Here is a 15669-nt window from a genome sequence, read left to right on the forward strand (position 1 = left end):
CCGTCTAATGTTTTTATAGGGAGGTGACATACTGTACGAGTCAGGAAGTAATTTAACGAACTTCACATGCAGATTGTTGACGTCTTCTTTAATTATATTTTCTTTTAAAATAGGGTATAAACTACTTCTCCACGGTAAGATGCTCTTCCGTCTTCTAATGACGTGATGCCGGTGATGGTATGACAATGATTGCGGCAAGATTTGGATTATTGCCTGAATGTTTACTTTGTATCAAGAGAAAGATTCACTTGTTTTATGTGTGTAGTAGGCCTATGCATAAGACGTATTTGATAATGAATACGTTTATTTGAAAATGTTTGATGCATAAAGTGTTATATGATTGATTGTCTTCTGTCGTTTTTCTTCCATGTTCAGTGGCATCATGACAGTGTTTGAAAACTGTACTGTAGTGTTAGATGTGAAGAATGTCCCTTATAAAGAGAAGAATAAGCTGAGATTGGCTCTTCTGGATAATGGAGGAAACATATCTTATGTCATCAACAGAGAGGTTCTGCTCATTTTTATGCTCTTTCTAAATTCTTTTTTCTGTCAAAAATTCTATAAAAGTGTAAAAAGTAAAAATCCCAGCAGTAATAATGTTTGATCCATCTGCCACTGACCAGATTTTTCAACCTCTTTAGTTGAGTCTTCTGGCTCAACTAGGTCAAGTTTACTCTGCCCGTGTGTTTATTTTGCACTCTTGATTGTTTAAAATGACCGAACAGTAGTGGGTTAAAATTAACTACTCTCATACTAGGCTAATTTTATGTTAGTTCCTACAACAGCAACTTAAAATATGTAAAAGTGAAACCAAAGTGAGCAATGTTTCTACTAAAAGTCACCAAAGAGCTGCAGTGTGTCTTCTGACCTGCTTTTCTCTTCTCCAGTGCTCTTTTGTAGTCACTAGCAGTGTGAATGAACTGAGCAGTAACCGGCAGCGCAGCATCCAGAAGCTGCGGATCCCAGTGGTTGGGACGCAGTATGTGTGGAGCTGTCTGCATGAAGGGCATCTCCTGCCTTTGACGGAGCATGATTTGGTCCCACAACTGGCTCTTCTCACCTCTGAATTCATCTCTCGTCCAGGTAGGATCGAGATTCCTGAAAATGTATTTGACATTGTTTTTAGGTTATAAGATTATTAAATGAGATTAAAGCATACATTTTTGTGGCTCTGTTGACATAATGTTGTTTTTCACTATAAAGAGGGAAAAGTGTTGACCCAGGTACAAGAAAAAGAGGAGTTCAAAGGTCAGTCTGAACTTTCAAAGATTGAGACTCTTGAGAAGGGCAGACCCAGTCTTAGCAGGTTCAGGTATGCTCTTGTTTTTTGTCACTTGCAGTTCTTGATAATTATTGAAGTTTATTTATTGTTCTACATTTTTACATCATTTATTTAGATGTGCTAGTTTACTGACTGCATCTTTTCATTTCAATGCAGAGTTTACAGAGGCGGCGACCATGAGCTGCCTGAATTTCCTTCACATTTTCAAGTGGCCAAGTATTCAGTTTTTGAGAGGGTGAGTGAGAATTAAAAGAGGTCATGTACTATGTAAAACACAATGTATATTTCAGAACTCAAAATAGACCATTTATTCACTCTAACCTGCAAACAATAACTCTGAACTTCCACAACTTACTGAAATCAGACAGATAATAGTATAAAATAATGATAAATGTATGATGACCAGTTTAACACATTCCTGAAGTGATTCTTGTAGCCTCCATCACTGCCTGAGTTTAAAGGTGTTTCCATGTCTGTGTTGCAGGTCAAACCCAAGACTTTGTCTGTTTTGGAGCTGCAGAGTGCCAGAGGACGAAAAGGCCAGCAGTATCGTGTGTTGTCTTCAATTTTGCATGAAGCCGAGGTTTGGTCATCTCGAACACCGTTTAAACTGTTTAGATGTTGTTATCATAGGTCTCATATATTGTGAGAGAGGAAATTTACTCTTGACAGTCTTGACTCTCTCTCACTGTAGAGTGCAGTGGTGCAGGACAAGCTTGTGTATTGCGTGACATCTGAGGATGCTGTGGAAGCGTATCTGCTGCTGATGAAGGAGATGGAGACACAGGGATTCACAAGGACTCACACGCTTCCTCCTGAGGTTGAACGCTTGGCGTCCTACAGCCTGCAGCAGGTTAGACCGAAAAATAAGTATTATGTATCACTTAAATCATAGTTATATACTGGTAATTAAAATTATATTATAGCTACAATGACTTGATTTAACCTGATGTCTGGCTAGATATCAATTATTATTTTTTATGTTGTTAGGTGTGAAATCAATGTTCATTCTTTTGAATTTTAGCTTCTGTTGGAGGAGAAGCTGAACTGCAGCTCATTATCACAGGAAGTTGGCGTCTATGTGGAGCTGGTTTGGACCGAAGCTCTCGGTTCCCTTAGTAACATCCTGACAGTCCCTGTCTCCAGAATCAGCCTTAATGATGTGAGAGCTTTAGATAATCACACACACACATCCAATCATGAAGCTCACAGGAATATTGTGTGTTTAATGTCTCTGTGCTGTTGCAGGTGAGCAGGGTGGAGGGATTGTTACTGCAGGCACAAAAGACTAAGAAAGAGGATGAAGTCAAGGCCCTGCTAGAGGAGGTCAACACTCTTCTGCCCCTCAGAATGATCGACCCTCCTTCCAAACACAAGCTTGTGTCTCAGAAACTAGATCTTTGTCAGGTAACATGTATGCAATTATAGTACAGTTATATAGATTCCTTCACATTTGGGGATTTTGGTAGATTCTTCGATTTGGATTTTAACTCCAAAGTGCAGACTGGTACTTTAAACTCTTCTGTCGTCCTCAGCTGATCAGAGACATTTTGAATGTGAGTGAAGCCACTCTGGGAATCCCCTCGCCTTCGTCTCTGGGGAAGTATCGAGCTCTGAGGTGCAGCATTGAGGTTGTTCCACCACAAAACCCTGAGTTTCATGTTGTCTCTCAACTGCTTCATGAAAGGTAAACTTGATTGTGATGATTGTGGTCGGAAGTTCAAACATGAATATATTATGATGGTGTTAATCTTGTATCCACTACAGGCCTGTTCAGATTCAGCAGATACTGCGTGTAAGCAGAGGGGTGGAGCTTCAAATGTTCTGGGAGGATATAGGCAACATTAAGCCTCTCCTTCACTCCACTAGTCCCAGTAGTTTTGTTGGAATACTGTCACGGTAAGAACGTATTCTTTAAAAAATTATATTTACACTGTGACAAAACCACACAAACCTGTTTATGACAGACCATATAGTGTGGTGGAGTAAGTGAAGACAGACACAGTAGGTGTGGTTGAACCATGTTTCTTGTTATGGCTGATAGTAAGTGAATTTAGGAATCCCAACATTATAACATACAAAAAATGTTTGTGTTGTTGTTGAGTTTTGCATTTAATGTAAAAAGATTATATTTAACCGTGTTATTAAATGATTAACAAATGATGGCAAATTAATCAAAATGTAAAAATAGAGGGAATGAGCAATACTAAAAACACAATGTAGACCAACCCTGAAAAACTTTATTTTTTTATATCTGACTATAAATTGACAGAAGTCAAATTTTGTAATGTCTATTCAATGATTTGCTCTTCTGCAATAATCATGTAATGTCTTTTGTTCATTTTTGGGATTTTCTCAGCAAGTGTTAATTCAATTCATTGTCATTAATTGAATTGCTTATTCGTTTTATCATGTAATTAATTAAATATTGTTTTTTTTATGGAATATTCTATGTAGAGGTCTGCTGCTGCCCAGAGTTGGAGTCGAACAGCATGGAATTGAGAGGACAGATATCGGGAATCTTGGAGGAGGAATCTACTTCAGTGACTCTCTAAAGTCAGTGGTCTTTTGCATTACTCAGGCATCTTTTAATATAACAGATTTATAAATACTCCACTTTTATGAAACCTGAAGACTTGAGCCAGCCAGTAAGTTTCTGCTCTGTGTTAAAGCACTAGTGTGAAATACTCCAAGCCCAGTGTAACTGACGGCTCTCGGCTGCTGTTGGTGTGTGAAGTGGCGTTGGGTCGGAGCAAAGACCTGCTGAAGAAAGACACCACTTTGACCTGCGCCCCTGACGGCTACCACAGTGTACATGGAGTCCGCCGCACACCCAACAGACTCTCTGAATTTGAGGTGCTAGTCATTTTCTCTGTACTCAATTATTCTGCTCATGTTTTGGGGATCTAATGTAATTCTTGTGTTTGTGTGTGCTGTTTCCTATTTGACAGGATGATGAGTTTGTCGTCTATAACACAGAGCAGATCAGACTGAAGTATGTGGTACAGTACACTCTGGAGGGAGACGAGTTAAAAGAGTTCCAGCCTCATATCAACACAGTTGTGGAGCACACACAGCTCACTGACACGTCTGACGTCTGTGAGTAACATCCAGTGAACAGGACATGTAGAAAGAGCTTTTATGTGTAGAGGAATCTGTTGTAGATGATAACTGAGGCTTTCAAATCCATTAAAATTGTAATCAATGTACATAGAGGAGTCCATATCCTTCTGGACAATACTCCAACATATAGTGCAACAGCGCTTTGGGTGACCCAAGTTTGAGTCCCGCAGAACAGCCCTTTATAATAACGGTGAACTTCGACAAAGCTTGTAAAGCTGAATGCTCTGATTTGGATTTGTGAAATTGATCATTGGTTTTGTTTGATGTGTTTCTTTAGTGTCCAGTGATGACAGTGAGGGTTTGGAGTCCACTAAAAACCCTCTGGAGGAGATGACTGCAGGTTTGCTGGACATTAATGGTCAGAAAATTCCTCTTCAGGCCGTCAATGTGAGGTGCAAGCTGATGGACCTGCTGTGTCAGGTATGATACAACAGTTGGCGCTTCAGCTGGACTGTGAGTGTATGAGGGATATAAATGTGCATGCGTGCGTGCGTGTGTGCATGTGTGTGTGCGTGTGTGTGTCAAAGCATCCACTGTTTTATCTCACTGCCAAGGTCAATCGTGTGTTCAACAATGTTATGAAATATTAAAAGTCAGAATAAAGGATAGATAGAATAAGTGAAATATCAGAAAATATAATGATTAAAAATTAAATTAAAAAACATTTTAATTAGTGATGAAGAGGCTGACAGCAAATGTGGGGTGGTCAAAAATTTGTTGTTCAATTTTATGGCAGTTGAAAACAAAACAGCAATAGAGACAAGTTGGGGCGTTCAATAGGGAACAAAGACATGACATGGTGATCAAGAACTTCAAAGTAAAATCCAATAGGATTAACAAAATAAAAGAAAGAAAGAACCATAGCAAAATTATAATGACATTTTCAAACTGTAACCAAAAGCAAAACTTTTTCTGCTCTGTCATCAGGTCGTCATTTTTCAGACCTACACAAACAAGAGTCCTGTTCCCATTGAAGCAAAATACGTCTTTCCACTGGAGGAGACGGCAGCAGTGTGTGGATTTGAAGCCTTTATCAATGGAAAACACGTCGTTGGAAAGGTGCAAGTCATTCAGAATCTGTCGAATCCAGCCTTTGCTCTTCATAACTGCTTTCTCATCAGTTTTCAATGTCTTTCTTTGTCCTGTAGGTAAAGGAAAAAGAGCAGGCTCGTAAGGAGTACAGGCAAGCCATAGAGAAAGGCCATGGAGCCTACCTGATGGACCAAGATGCACCTGTGAGTTACTTACTACTGTTTCTTTCTCTGATGCATGAGTGATGGTATATCAGAAGACTTCTTTAAGGTCATGTGTTTATGTGAGGCAGGATGTATTTACTATCAGCGTGGGGAATCTTCCTCCCGGAGCCACAGTTTTGATCAAGGTGACGTTCATCACTGAGCTGGTAGTGAGATCAGGCTCTATCGTCTTCTCACTGGCTGGCAGCGTGGCACCATGGCAACAGAGCGCCGCCCTTAATCTGACAACTCAGGTACGACACGATTGGTCTTTAGTCACTGTATTTAAACTACTGTATGGGCTGCTTTTAGTTACAGTGTTTTGACTGAGAGTTGTGTTGTATTTCAGGCAACTGTTGAAAAGATTGGTGTGACGGAGCTTCAGTCAGAGGGGTGAGAGTCTCAAACACTGTGGAATTTACAGGGATATTCACTGAAGATTCACTAAAAATCAAAATGGATCTTCTGATTAGTTACAATATTAAAGACAATAATTTAAATTAGGATTCTTTATAATATCACACTATTTTTTATTCGCTCCCTCTTTCTTCAGGGAGTTTTCTCTGTCTATGTCCATTGAAATGCCTTATGAGATCATCAACTTGAGCTCTTCACACCGCATCAAAACCAAGGTTATTTTACTTATTTTTGTGGATTGTCTTACTAAATACTTGTTGTGTTCTCCAAAGGAAATAAAACATTTGGTTATGAACAGTATTATTAACAGTATCAGTGTTTTTCCCGTTCAGATGACCGACTGTAAGGCAGTGGTCAGCACGTTACCGGGACAGACTCTTGGATCTGAAGGGTTACAGGTGTCCTTCAGTCTTTCTAATATCCACATGCCCAGGATGTGGGTCGAGAACCATCCGGATAAATATAGTCAGGTAATGAAATAATCAGTGACATCTTAATCAAATTGCAGACAAAAATGCCTCTTTTCCTTTCACATGGCCTGATCTAAAATACACACAGAAAGGTCGTTCTCTGACACTCTCTGATCCCTGCAGGCCTGCATGCTGGTGTTTTATCCAGACTTTAAGTCAAGCGGGGTTTCCAGCTCTGGAGATCCGTCCAGTGTGAGCGATGTGGTCATTCTAATGGACTCCTCCAAGTCCATGCGGGGAGACGCCATGCTGAACGCCCGCAGAATTGCCCTTCAAGTCCTCAAATCTCTGGACCGCTCACTGAAGATCAACATCATCTCTTTCAGCACTGGTTAGTGCTCACTGAAACATTCTGCTGTTGTTCTAGTGATCATCTTGTAGACACTTTCATTTCCCTATTATTCTTGTGATTCGTAGTGAAGCATTATGGATGAAGAACAGCAAATGCTGGTCCTTCTTTCACACAGTGTTAATCTTAAAATGTGTGTTTTTAAGATTACAAGGAAGCTTTTCCTGCACCAGTGCCTTTAGATGAAGCATTTGAACCAGCCAGAAAATTTATAATGGTGAGTAATGTTTAAAAATGGTTAAAGATGAGTGTTTCTGTGTTTTGAAAGAGGGCATATTGAGATATTCTTCAGGTTTTTTTTTTACTTCTTCCATCAGGAGACATTATGCATCATCTTCCCTTCATTTCAGCTTTTCAGTTGTTGCTCATGGACACTCAATTCCAATTAGAACAAGATGTTTTGTCACCATAATGTTGTAGTTACAGCATCATCCAGCAGGGTGTAACTGTACCACACTAACCAGCGAAACCTTGAGCCCTGGGTTAATCACTAAAGTTCATGTTCATGTCATTGCATGTGTGGTCTCTTCAGTCCTGTAGTGGCGCTGGTGGCGGCACTGAGCTGTGGCGGCCTCTCCAGAGCCTGAGCCTGCTGTCTCCCTGCCGGGGCGTGAGGAACATCCTGCTACTCTCTGATGGACATGTCCAGAACCAGCCTCTGACCCTACAGCTGGTCCGAGAAAACTCCTGCCACACGCGCCTCTTCACCTGTGGACTCAGGTCTGCCTTTGAACAGTTCAACACAAATCTCTTTAACACTTCAATTCATTTCTGAACCTACAGTTTGTGTTTGTGTTTGTCTAGCTTGACAGCTAATCGTCATATGCTCAGAGCTTTGGCTCAAGCAGGTGGAGGAACATGTGAAATTTTTGACACAAAGATGAAACACACTTGGGCAGAGAAGGTGAATCACGCTGTTTATTGTATTGTTGTTTTTATTAAGAAAAAGGGAACATTATCTGTTCAACAGATTTGCTGGTAATTTCAGGTGCGCGCTCAGGTTCAGCGTATGGAGTCTCCAGGCTGCAGATCAGTGGCAGTGAAGTGGCAGCAGTTTAGTCCCACAGCGCCTCCTCCTGTTCAAGCCCCCTCACAGCTTCACGGCCTCTTCAGTGACTGTCACACTCTCATATACGGCTTTGTGCCGCACTGCACTCAGGTACACCTGCGCTATTTACCAGCTGATCTCATTGTGTTGCAGGTGGTTGTTGCTTATTGTAGTTAGGAAGTTATATATTGTAATATTCACTATATATTCGAAAGATTTTGCTAAAACTGTAAAATTAAGCAACATTATGAATGTAGCTATAATTTTTTTTTTTTTTACTATTAGATTTAGAGTTTGATTTATTTCCATTAATTATTTCCAACTGTTTCATAAAATACATTCAAAGCTCTGAATCAACTGTTTGTTTGCATATCAGGTTCATGAAGATTTTGTATGGATATTTTGATATTAAAATATTTTCAAATATACTGTATGTAGGTAAATTATTCCGAGTATAGTTATATTGTTGCATACTATAAATGAGAGTAATGTTCTTCATATAGTTATGTTAATTTATGCTGTAAATTACATTTGAATTGTGTAATATTTACTCTTTTAGGCCACACTGTTTGGTGATTTGAGCGGGAATGAGATCAAAACAATGGTTTCCACCACAGAACTACAAAAGACCAAAGGAACTGTGAGTGAACATCTTAAATACTCAATATAATCTGAAACATCATCAATTGTTTATTAGACTTTGAGGTGTGTGTGTGTGTGTGTGTGTGTGTGTGTGTGTGTGTGTGTGTGTGTGTGTGTGTGTGTGTGTGTGTGTGTGTGTGTGTGTGTGTGTGTGTGTGTGTGTGTGTTAGTTCCTTCACAAGTTAACAGCAAGAGCGATCATCAGAGACTATGAAGATGGCATTCTAGGCAACAGTGAAGCAGAACATGAGGTACAGTATTTTGCTGATTGTTGCTGTTTTTAATAGAACTGGTAAATTTGCTAACAGAAGAACTTGACTTGTTGTCTTGTATCTCTCTATCAGGGGAAGAAAGCAGAGCTGAAGTCCTACATCATTGAGCTCAGTAAAGAGTTCTCCATCTTGTCCCAGTTCACAAGCTTTGTAGCCATCGAAGAGAGGGTATGATTATTCTAAACGTAACATCACAATTAATGATTTTTTTATTTTTGCATAATATTTATTAAAAATTCACTTAAAAAAACTTAAATCTAATAAATCTACAACTTAAAAAATACGTATATACATTTGGGGCCCTATCTTGCACCCAGCGCAATTGACTTTGTACACCGACGCATGTATCATTCCTATTTTGCACCCGCGCACAGCGGACTTTTCCCTCCACAGACGCACGTCGGTAAATTAGGGAATGAACTTGCGCTCGCGGGGGGGCGGTTCAGCGCAAAGAGGAGGCATGTTCCGGCGCAAAACTTCCCTGGTGCTATTTTCCAGTTTTAGAAAGCAATTGCGCCATTGACCAGGAAAAAAACAATCTAAAGACAGTGGCGCGTTGCGCGTTAGTGATATGGTATTTTAATGGCGCGTGCTTGGCCATAATGTAGCGTGTTAACGCGCATCCACGTTGATTCTTTAATATAAACAGACGCAGCAGTTTTCATTTTTGCAAATCATACATTATTACAAGGAAAAATATTAACACACGAGGGAAATCATTGTTGTGTCCGTGAAGATGTGAAAAAGATCTATCTAGATTTAAAAAAATAAATAAATCTAGATTAGGCTACACATTTACCCAAATTATACGCCTGTTTAACCGAAGCTAATTTGGGTGGGTTTCTCCCATCATCCGCAATGTCACTTCTCTGTGTTTTACGGTCCTGACGAGAACGTCGGTCTCCTCGGATGTGAACCGCTCCTGGCGTGCGCCGGCAAATCCGCCGTTATAATACCAATCCGCCGTGGAACAAGCGCGCCTGCTCTTAAAGGGAATGTGAGAGGACGCTCTGATTGGTTTATTTCACGTTATGCCCAAACCACACCTATGAATAATGAAGCTACTTCAGACCAACCCCTATTAGATTTACGCCAGGCGCAATAGTCATTTATCCCGCCGGGAAAATAGCAACAGCGCCGGGATCCGCCCACAAAGTTACTTGCGCTTTGCGCTTTGACACTTGCGTTTCAGATCGTTAAAATAGGGCCCTTGGTCTTTGTTCAAGTTTCAATTATTTACAGAAAATTTCTTCCAAAATCAAGAGAAACATACATCACAATGTAAACTATGCTGCCCCATCTTTCTTTCTAGCTTAAAGGAGAACTCCGGTGCAAAATGAACCTTTGGTCTAATTACACATTGTTACCTAGTCAACCGTTATCTGAGATTTGTTTTCATGATTATCGAATGTAAATAGTTTTATCTCTAAAAACAGTTTAGCCTATAACGCTAGTATAACGCTAGTATATGGGGCATGGAGTAATGACAAATAAAAATCGCTTGTTAATACCACTAACAAGGCTCAAAATAGCCCCACACTAACACGGTAGCATAATGAGGGTCCCTACATGCAAACCGAAGCATTGAGAACTTTGACAGTGTCCAGACAGTTTAATAAGAAGATATTTTATACATACAGTCAACTTCACGTATACAAGCAGAATCCATCTTGGAAAAACAGACTCTATCAATCGATCTACGAACCACCGATCCAAATGCGCTGGACCATATGAGATTCTACACAGTTCAGCGCATTTGGATCGGTGGTTCGTAGATCGATTGATAGAGTCTGTTTTTCCAAGATGGATTCTGCTTATATACGTGAAGTTGACTGTATGTATAAAATATCTTCTTATTAAACTGTCTGGACACTGTCAAAGTTCTCAATGCTTCGGTTTGAAGGTAGGGACCTTCATTATGCTACCGTGTTAGTGTGGGGCTATTTTGAGCCTTGTTAGTGGTATTAACAAGCGATTTTTATTTGTCATTACTCTACGCCCCATATACTAGCGTTATACTAGCGTTATAGGCTAAACTGTTTTTAGAGATAAAACTATTTACATTCGATAATCATGAAAACAAATCTCAGATAACGGTTGACTAGGTAACAATGTGTAATTAGACCAAAGGTTCATTTTGCACCGGAGTTCTCCTTTAAAGGAAACACCTATTTGTGAAGGTATAGCAAACCATTACAGAGTAAAAAGGGTTGCTAAAATAATTTACATAAATTACATATAATACCTAAGCAAACATCTTCTACCTTTTCTTAATGCATAAACAATTTTGTATACAAATTTCTCAAGCATTTATGCTTTTAATATCAAATCTTTTAGTTATTCAAATTACGGTTCTTGCATCTGTTTTAGGCAGCTTCTCCTTGTACCTGCCTTTACTAATAGTTAATAAAAAATAAACATCTCTACACATTGAGAATTGCATTTTCTGACTTGCGACACTAAATGTCCATTTATAGCAGATACTGATAATGAAAATATATCCAATATTATCTGATACATCAGTCTTGTTGATAAGAATTCAATGAAAGTCTATGAAAGAATTGACTTGAATGTCCTCATTTGCTCTTTGTAGGACCAGAATGAGCCTGACACTGGATTGACAGATATTCCTAAACTCATATCAGAAGAGGATGTGGATATTTTGCCATATATGGGCTGGACTGAAGAGAAGCTCATGGCTCAGCATATTATTGGTGCTGAGGAAGATGGCATATGGGTAAAAACAAAACAAAACTGTAAAGCTATTACAACTCTTGTCACATGATTAAGGATGTCATCATTCAGTATTTAGAACAGTGTATTTTTTTTATTTTTCCAGTTGGAATCAAAGGAATGGTCCAGTAGCATCTTCAAATCTAGACTTCTGGATTTTGATTGTACTGAATCTGATGGGGTTGGCTATGAACCAATGGATGGTGTTTTAGAAGCAGGTCCTGCAGCTCCCCCTGTCCATGAGTCGTTGTCTGGCTCTATTTCTCCCGTTTGTTCACCTTATATAAAGACAAAATTTATTTGTGTAACCCCAACTATTGGTATTGAACATTTAATCCCAACATTTAAATTGCAATCTTTGTTTGACATGCATCCCTCTCCTAATATTGAGTCAAGTGCTCTAAAGCTTCCCGCTTCCCCTGGCATCATGCTTGATGCCCCAATGCATGCTTCCCATCATAAACTCCTTCAAGACCCCCCTCCATCTTATAGGTCAATGGAATCTCTCTCCATGACTCATAGCCGTCCTCCTCCTGGTGCCATGATGGACGTACCTTTCTCCATGAGTGGCAGTCTTCCTCCTGCTACCAGTCTTGACACCTCAGTGCCTTCTTTGGTAGATTCCTTTCGTCGCTCTTCTCGCCGTAGGTCAGCGCGCATGTTTTCCTGCAGAGCTTCCAGTCCAGAGTCTTTTTCCATGAGTGACAGGGGCTTGCTGGCTCCCCCTCTTCCTGCTGCCTCTGTTTCCTTTGATCAACCTAGAACCTGTAAGCTTGCCAGTGGTGTGCCAAATACCATTGCATACGGTAGCGCTCCTGCCGCTCTGCGAGAGACAATTGAGTCTCTAGACTTAAAGAGTTCTGATTTCTCAGCCTTAAGCTTTGGAGCATCTCAGCAACAACAAAAACGCTCTGCGTTTTCTGCACCTGGTAAGTTGAATCACACTGATGAGTTTCCCTATTTGATCAATATTCAGATGGATTAAAAACATGTCAAATGTATGTCTCATTTCATATTATGCCGAAACCAAAGACAGGACTGGCTTTCCTATACAAAGACGGAAGAAATCATTTCTTCGGGGAAAACAAATCAGCAAGCCTGCCACCGTGGCCTGGAATGAGCTGTTTGAGCTTCAACATGAGGTGTTAACACGTGATTTAATGCACTAGATTATATACAGTATGTAAATGTGTAAGTCAAGGGAATATGAACTTATGTATTGTGTTTGGATATAGGATGGATACTGGGAGTGCACTGAGAGACTGAGCAGCTTCCTCAACCTGGACGTAGACTTTTTTGCCAATGTCTTCCTTCAGGAGAAAGGCATCCGTTCCTTTGGTAAGAAGATTTTTTACATGCCTTTTTCTGGTCCATTTTGCAGCTTATTCTGGTAAAAAAGGTTTAGGTTATCAAGTCAAGTCATCTTCATTTATATAGCGCTTTTAACAATGTAGATTGTTTCAAAGCGGCTTTACAGTGATAAATTAATAATTTAAGGTAAGGAAATTGTTAGCGGTTCTTGAATAAAGATATTTAACAGCTAAAGTTAGTTTTGATTGATTCACTTCCGTCGCAAGGATCATTAGTTATTAAATTAGAGGCCGCTAAGACGACACCGTTCTCTCTACACAGACTTTAAACGCGAACCTGTGAGAAACGCTGATGGCGCTCACGTGCGCATCTATTATTAATTCTGTAGTTATGCGCATTTGAATATACGTGCGCAGGTTTGTAATTCCCAAACCAAGCCGTAACAAACGCTTCTTAAGGTTAACTGGAATATACCACACTAGCATGTTAAAAATCGCAATTCAATAATGGCGCAGCAGTCTTAGATAAAGCTCTGAAAATCTTTCAAAGATTTGATGTCATTAAACATTGCATTATTCCATGGCAAATACAGATTATTGCATCCTCAAAAGTGTTCCAGACGGAATAATTACAACACCTGTGCGCTCTTACTCCAGGAAGTAGCATAAACCAACCATCTTACTAAATCAACAAAGTCCCACCTACCTACAGTAATGCTACAGTGTCTTAATCAAGCATGACGTGACAAGATTCTAGGCTTGTTCGACTTGAACCGGCGCTGCACAGACCGATCGGTGAGTGACATCAAAGTACCGCGAGAGCCGTCTGCTCTCTAATCGCTCTCGCTGTACTTTGATGTCACTCACCGATCGGCCCGTGCAGCGCACATCGAACAAGCCTTACGACACCAAAGTTCATATGTCTACACTCAACATGAATTTGTCATGTGACTTGACATACAGCCAATCAGAAGATATTTAATGCTTAATGGACAGTAATGTGGTGCTGGATTTTGGACTAATGATATTTCACAGTGGACGGCACATTTGACAGATTTGACAAATATATTTTTGTTTTATTAAATTACATTTTTTTATTTGAAATATATTTATTTATCTGTTTATTTTGAAGCTTAATTGAAGTGAATCTAATCTAATATCCCTTAAGTGATATAATCTAATCTTCTTCATTTTTCAGACACATTCAGAATCAGTTAATCGGTCACATGTTTTGTCTGTCAGGTGTGAAGGCTCATGCTGAAGTTCTGAGACTGGTGGCGACTCTGCTGGTGCTGCAGCTGATCCGGGTGAAGAAGCTGGCAGTGGGACAGTTGCTCGAGTCTCTCCTCCGGCTGAAAGAGTCTCAGGAGCCCAGGTACGAGCACACGTCCTCATAGTGATTCACTCTTGCATATTTGATCCATAACTTTGTGCTCTTCTCCATTTAGGCCGATGCACTGGGAGGCAGTGAAGAGGGCCGTGGACTGGGCCTGTCGGACAGACAGACAGTATCCGTGTGTGTGCAGCAGGCTGGAGATCGGCCGGGATTGGGAATCATCTACACGTCAGCTTTTGGGCTGTGATTCTCCACACCCATATTCGCCTCTCAAACCTGTTCTGGAGAGACGTGTGTGTGTATCAGTCATGTAGAAACTGGACACACACTTCCCCCTTCATTTACAGTTGCTGTTTGTTTAAAGGGTTAGTTCACCCAAAAATGAAAATTTAAATTTTCTATTTTATTTTAGAGATTTCTGTCCCTCCATTGAATGTCTAAATGTTCATAAAAAGATTGTAAAATAAATCCATATGAATTGAGCGGCTAATATGTCTTCTGAAGAGACACAATCGCTGTATATGATGATCAGATTAATTTGTCATTTATTTACATTCAGATTTGATCATAGACGCTCAAGCATGCTTGCTTGACTCCCAAAAATCAGTGAAGTTCATTCTCTCGTGATACGCCCGCATGTTTGAGCTTCCACAAGAATCAATAAAGGTTGTTCTGGCATGCCAAGAATGGCTGAGTTTCTGTTTATATTTGTTGATTTTTGGGTGAACTATCCCTTTAATATTGAAAAAAAAAAAAAAAACTGTTATAGCTTTAAAGTGGTCTCAACAATATATCTGAACAATTGTGTCACACTTAAAATGTTTGAATTTCTTTGCATTGGATAGAAAATGTAAAACCAAGTGCCAAGTGAAAACGAGGCGATAATGAAATAAAATTAAAAACATTTTTGAATGACAAAAACTGACGAAAATGTATTGACCTTTTCGTCAACTGATAAAAATGAGACGAAAATGTTAGGAGGTAAGAGGGACAAATGTAATGTGTGGTAGATGTGCATAAACATGCTGAAACAGAGAAATCTGAATCATTCCCTTACGAATCTCGCAGAGACGGAGAGCGTGAGTATTAGCTGTCCATGAGCTAGCAGCAGGATCAACTTTATGTCTCTATGGGCTTCTCCCTTGACTTTATGCCTCCACGTCCCCCCGATTGCCTGCGAGCTTCTGCACCTGTCTGTAAGGTAATTTCTCGACTGTGCGACAGAAAGTCGCGTGGTTATGACGCAATCGTTAGCCTATTTTTACAAAAACGGCTTCTACGGGTCCATAACGTAAGATACAACGTAATGGAGCCTTTTATACATTGTCGTGTTTCTTTAGAAATAAATAATGGACAAATGGAGTCTTTAAACGCCGCAGATGTAAAGTGCGTTCAGCAGGTGATGGTCTGCTGCAATGGCGGCCCCCCGTGGAAGCTTCAGTTTCCGGCTGA

General features: G+C 40.0%; 1 protein-coding gene across 1 annotated transcript; it reads left to right on the top strand.

The window, feature by feature from the left end:
* The first annotated feature begins 15 nt into the window (after positions 1-15).
* Positions 16-15141, top strand: parp4 (poly (ADP-ribose) polymerase family, member 4). The gene is made up of 35 exons (XM_079619230.1): positions 16-134; positions 376-508; positions 888-1083; positions 1204-1312; positions 1439-1517; positions 1767-1865; positions 1977-2135; positions 2307-2444; positions 2531-2689; positions 2818-2969; positions 3050-3181; positions 3740-3838; positions 3955-4138; positions 4234-4381; positions 4683-4825; positions 5333-5464; positions 5554-5640; positions 5730-5894; positions 5990-6033; positions 6194-6272; positions 6390-6527; positions 6651-6858; positions 7023-7093; positions 7409-7596; positions 7681-7780; positions 7865-8035; positions 8484-8564; positions 8737-8817; positions 8911-9006; positions 11432-11575; positions 11678-12500; positions 12604-12713; positions 12807-12909; positions 14124-14256; positions 14330-15141. Exons 2-35 carry the CDS (start codon positions 383-385, stop codon positions 14529-14531), a joined length of 5079 nt encoding a protein of 1692 aa, XP_079475356.1. The 5' UTR covers positions 16-134; positions 376-382; the 3' UTR covers positions 14532-15141.
* Positions 15142-15669: the final 528 nt, after the last annotated feature.

This window comes from Phoxinus phoxinus (assembly GCF_949152265.1).
Source record: "Phoxinus phoxinus genome assembly, chromosome: 7".
Lineage (NCBI taxonomy): Eukaryota > Metazoa > Chordata > Actinopteri > Cypriniformes > Leuciscidae > Phoxinus > Phoxinus phoxinus.

Excerpts from the sequence above, each read along its gene's own strand:
- parp4 (XM_079619230.1), top strand. The coding sequence starts at position 383 with ATGACAGTGTTTGAAAACTGTACTGTAGTGTTAGATGTGAAGAATGTC. Across the intron at positions 6,859-7,022 it reads CATCATCTCTTTCAGCACTG|ATTACAAGGAAGCTTTTCCT; the intron begins GTTAGTGCTCAC and ends TGTGTTTTTAAG. Across the intron at positions 8,818-8,910 it reads ACAGTGAAGCAGAACATGAG|GGGAAGAAAGCAGAGCTGAA; the intron begins GTACAGTATTTT and ends TCTCTCTATCAG.